The sequence below is a fragment of the Equus quagga genome, chromosome 5, assembly GCF_021613505.1.
Source record: "Equus quagga isolate Etosha38 chromosome 5, UCLA_HA_Equagga_1.0, whole genome shotgun sequence".
Classification (NCBI taxonomy): Eukaryota; Metazoa; Chordata; class Mammalia; order Perissodactyla; family Equidae; genus Equus; species Equus quagga.
Window position 1 is genome coordinate 28,186,118 of NC_060271.1, and position 4,899 is coordinate 28,191,016.

The 4,899-nt window shown below is 53.0% G+C and overlaps 1 protein-coding gene across 1 annotated transcript; it reads left to right on the forward strand.

Moving 5' to 3' along the window:
* The first annotated feature begins 225 nt into the window (after nucleotides 1–225).
* IFI6 (interferon alpha inducible protein 6) lies at nucleotides 226–3,747 on the forward strand. Its single transcript, XM_046662309.1, has 5 exons — nucleotides 226–282; nucleotides 1,341–1,442; nucleotides 1,815–1,895; nucleotides 1,978–2,127; nucleotides 3,527–3,747. Exons 2-5 carry the CDS (start codon nucleotides 1,373–1,375, stop codon nucleotides 3,622–3,624), a joined length of 399 nt encoding a protein of 132 aa, XP_046518265.1. The 5' UTR covers nucleotides 226–282; nucleotides 1,341–1,372; the 3' UTR covers nucleotides 3,625–3,747.
* The last annotated feature ends 1,152 nt before the right edge of the window (nucleotides 3,748–4,899 follow it).

Consider the following 4,899-nt stretch of genomic DNA (forward strand, 5'->3'; position numbering starts at 1 on the left):
TTGAACACTCTTAGCTGTTCAGAAAGTCCTGGACTTGAATGACATTTTTCTGCCAGTAGCCTATGCAGAGCTGCTTCTGCTGAGCAGAGCTGGAGGAGGGGAGAAGTGAAACTGCAGACAGTGCAGGAAATGGAAACTCTGTCAGGGATTGGCCGCCCCGGGAAGGGAGGGGAGCAATCCTACTGTGATTATAAAAGCCAGCCTGAGAGCTGTGATTTCACTCCTGCTGCCATCTATCATCAGGCTGGGGGCAGGAAGATTCCTCCTCTTCTCTCCTCTAAGGTAAACCCAGAAGCTATGAGGTATGCATGTCGAGATGCCAACCTCTGCCAGGCCGCCTGCCTGTGAGCCTCATGCCCTGAGAGCAGGGATGCCCATTCCTCAGGGAGGCTCTACCCTGAGTCCCTTTCAGTGCCCTGGGATAGGACTGGTCTGAGGGGATGGGTTGGGGCTTTTTGGGGGGTGGGGTATTATCTCTAACACATGGCTGAAAAAAATGGTACCTACTTCATGGGGTTGTTATGGGTATAAGTGACCTTGTGCCATAAAGTGCTGAGTAAGTGCTCAATACGTGGGAGGTTGCTTGTTTGTTTGTTTGTAATTCAAGGAAAATGCTGACAAAGATCACATTAGAGTGGGTTTGGGGGCACATGTATTTTGCTATTTTGTGATGTAATGGAAAGAGCATAGGTTTTGGATTCCAACAGTCTTGAGTGTGCACGGTCTAGGCTGCACAATTTGCTGTGTGACCTTAGACAAGCTTCTTTACTCTCTATCCTCTCTGAAAAATGAAGTTGATATGAGGTCAATGTTTGGTGCCTGTAAAGATCAATGCCTTGTAACAATAAGTTTATCAACAACAATTTTTTAGAAAATTCGTGTGACAGGGACTGTTCTAAATGCTAGGGATATAGTGGTGAACAGTTTCAAAACTCACAGCCACACTCTGAAATAGGCCTTATTAACAACCTCATCTTGGGGATAAGTACACTGAGACCCAGAGAAGGCCCTAGTATCCTGCCCAAGGTCACACAGCCGAAGCCAAGAACGGAAACCACAGTAATGATTCTAGCTGACATCGATAGAGAGCGCACCACGTGCCAGGCACCACACCGGAGCAAGATTGCCTCAGGAATTCTCACAATCACCCAGGAGGCAGTAACATCACCGCTGTTGTTGCCGCGAGGAAACGGGAAGCTCCTTAGAAGGGTCCTGGTCTTAGTTCAGAGCACCTCGCTGCTTTTTATGGACCCATCCTCGAATCGGCGGGGAAAACAACCCAGCTGGTATGGCTCGAAAGGGGCTCTAGGGATCATCTCCTCCCTCTCTCCCCTCGCCAGGACCAGTGACAAAGCTTGCGCGCGGCGCCACCATGCGGCAGAAGGCGGTATCGCTCTTTTTGTGCTACCTGATACTCTTCGCCTGCAGCGCGGTGGAGGCAGGTAAGCGTCCTGGGGCAGGGGAGGACTGTGGGATAAAGAAGCGGAGTTTTAGAATCCCTGCGGAGTTTCAGGATTCCTGGCTTAGAGACGCAGGCGTGCGTCTGAACGAGAGGAGCTGTTACAATGGACAGCGCAGGGTCGCTGTAGCAAGAGTCCCAGATTCAAATCCTTACTCTGTCGATCCCTCCCTTCTACCGAAATGTATTCAATGCCAGTTACGTGCCAGGCACGGCGCCTTAGGAAAAGTCTCTTCTTTTCAGTAAGGCTCTCCGAATGGGAGGATGGTGGCCCCACCTTTGGGGGTGGTCCTGAGCATCAGGCACAGAGTAAGGGACCTTGGTCCTCACTCTGCTTTGTCCGCCCTCCCGACAGGCAAAAGAAGACGCTCGGAGAGCTCAGAGAACAGCGGCTCCGGATGGTGGAGCACGCTGACCTATATGGCTGTCGGAGGAGGTGGGTCTGGAGGGCGGGCAGCTCGGGAAGGTGGGGCGGGCCCCTGCTGCGGGCGCTCCCTCACAGCCTCCTCCTCCTGCAGGGCTCATGGCCGTGGGGCTTCCCGCGCTGGGCTTCACGAGCGCCGGCATCGCCGCCAACTCGATGGCCGCCTCGCTGATGAGCTGGTCGGCCGTAGCGAACGGGGGCGGCGTGCCTGCTGGCGGGCTGGTGGCCACGCTGCAGAGCCTCGGTGAGTGAGGGGCCGGGCCCTCCGGTGGGGACACCAGGGCTAGTTGGCCCTCTTTACTGTTCTGGGCCCTTTTCACAGGCTAGCTCACCTCTATGAGGTGGGTATTCTTATCATCTCCATCATACAGAGGGGAAACTGAGGCACCGAGGCATTAAGCAATTTATTCAAGTTCTCCCGGCTAGTTAGCACCAGAGGCAGGATTCCAGCTCAGTCTGATTCCTCGCTTTTAGCCTCAAAGGCTCGAAGGTGCCTCGCTGATGCTTTGGCCAAGTCACAACAAGCCTCAGTTTTCTCATCTGTTAACAGGGCCAATCATCCTCAATTTAACATTTTAGGAATCTGCTCAGCCTCAGAGAAACAGGGTGGCAAAGAACCTTGGTGGAGCCACCCAATTCAATCTCATACTCTGCTCTTGCATTTCTTGAACACCACGAAGGGGATGAAAAAGGGCTCAGAATGACCATTCTAAAAAGTGTGCATTCACTTCTCTCTCTCTTTCTTCCACCTCTTTCTTTTTCTTTCTCTCCCTCCCTCTCTCTCTCTCTTTTTTTTTTTTTTTGAGGAAGATTAGCCCTGAGCTAACTGCTGCCAATCCTCCTCTTTTATTGCTGAGGAAGACTGGCCCTGAGCTAACATCCATGCCTATCTTCCTCTACTTTATATGTGGGATGCCTACCACAGCATGGTGTGCCAAGCAGTGCCATGTCCAGACCTGGGATCCGAACCGATGAACCCTAGGCCATCAAAGCTGAACATGGGCACTTAACTGCTGCGCCACCAGGCCGGCCCTCCCTCTCTCTCTTTCTGAGGCCTCCAAAATCCTACAGAAAAACTGCTCCTGACAAACTGCCCCCTCTGCCTTTCTGAGCCTTCCATCTTTTCTCAATTCTAGATGACAAAAGGCCAAAGAGCCAGACCAAAAGAACAGACCTCTTCTCCAAGGGGGCAGATGGAAAGACACAGACCAGGCCACACCCCAGCAGCGGGAGGTGAAGGTGTGGGCAAGGCTAGGAAGAGTCCTGTGCTAGAAGATGATTGTTCTCTCGCATGTCACAGGGCTGCAACAAGGATGAAATATCATCCTTCTTACTTTCAAACCCTGAGCACCCACAGGGAAGTCTCCACAAAGATAGCTGTCATTACCGTTATTAAGAACACGGTGTGTTCATCGCAAACATGAAGAGAATGAGCTGTTATTTTTGTCTTTTTCTTCTCTGATTTGATGGGCCAGTCGGGGGGAATAGGATTCAGTTTGTGGACGTCCCATTCCCCTCTCAGGGCCTCTGTTTCTCCATCTGGAAATGAAGAGGTTGGACTTGGTTTCCAATGGTTTTCAGACATTTGGGTTCCCAGGCCTGGTGCCTGGGCCCCAGGTGACCCGGCTGTATTTGCTTTACAGGGGCTAGCGGTGGCACTGGCCTCATGGCCAAGATTGGTGCCTTTCTGGGCTACACTGTCCACAAGCAGCTCAGCAACCAGGATGAGGATGAGGAGTAGCCAGCAGCTCCCAGGAATCCTCTCCTTCCTCCTTGCCCTCCTTCTTCCAGTTGAAGTCTAGAGCTTTCTGTTATACTTGTCAATAGCCCATGTCAAAAAACAGAATAAACTTCTCTCAGAAGACACCTTGTCCTCTGTGAGTTGCCCCGGCCGTGAGAAGCCCCATAAGATCTGGCTCTGGTCTGACTCATGCACACACACACACACCCATTTCCCCCTAAAGCCAACCACAGCTCCTGGAACTCAACCAGTTGATTTAGTCTCTGGTCTAAGCTCAGGCTATTCTCTCTGCCTAGAATGTCCTTCTGAAGCTCATAACTGGGCTCAGACGTGCCCTCCTCTGGGATGCCTTCCCAGCAGAGCCTCCTGCTACCCCTGTCACAGCATGAACGTCCAGGCTCGATTCCACAGGGGACTGGGGAGGCAGAGCTCACTTCGTCCTCGGTGAGAGAAGTTTCAGCTGCTTCTCTGGGTCGGCAGAGATGGGGGAGCCAGATCTCCATTCTCTGAGAAGCACTAGAGTGGGCTCCCTCAGACGGAGAACATAAGGCCAGCCCTTTGCCTTGGGAAAGAGTGTAGCACAGTTTTAGAGGGCTCAGCAGGGCCACCCGTCCCCCAGAGAACTCTAGTGATAGAGCAGACGGTTTGCATATGGAGCCCGTACGCCCTCTGAGTAGGAAGGGAAGGCCAACCCCAGCCTTCGGGGAGATTGGAAGTTTGGGAGCCTTGTCCAGGTGACCTAAGGTGCCCAGACCGAGGCAGGGGAAGGTCAAAGAGGTCCTGGAAATCAAACGTCAGTGAAGGTAGGGCTGGGTCCAGCACTAGTGGAAACAGAAAGAGAATGCTCAGGTTCTGGTCGTGAGTGGACACACGAGCCTCAATGCTAGACCAGCCTCCCAGGGCGAGCTGCACCCCTGGGAAGTGGCCATGTGTGAACCTCAAAAGCTGGTCACAAAAGGGCAAAGCCAGCTGTCCTCAGGCCTCCCCCACCCAGCCCCACTTATAATCCAGAAATTCTTCTTCGATTACAAATGTGGGTGGGTGGGTAAGAGGTCCCATCCCACCTGCTCCTGCCCCCAGGACCAATGCCACGTCTGCAGGTGTTGGCCTCTGCTGGCTTGCCCTGTGCCCCTAGAGAAGCACTCTCTGTGGAAGAGGTGCACAGGTGTGGAGGCACCATCTGCACCTCAAAAACTGTCTCTGTGGCTTGTGTACAAGAGCAGAAGTTGGACTGAGTCCCCTGACCTGATATTCACCACAGGGCCTCAGCAGAGT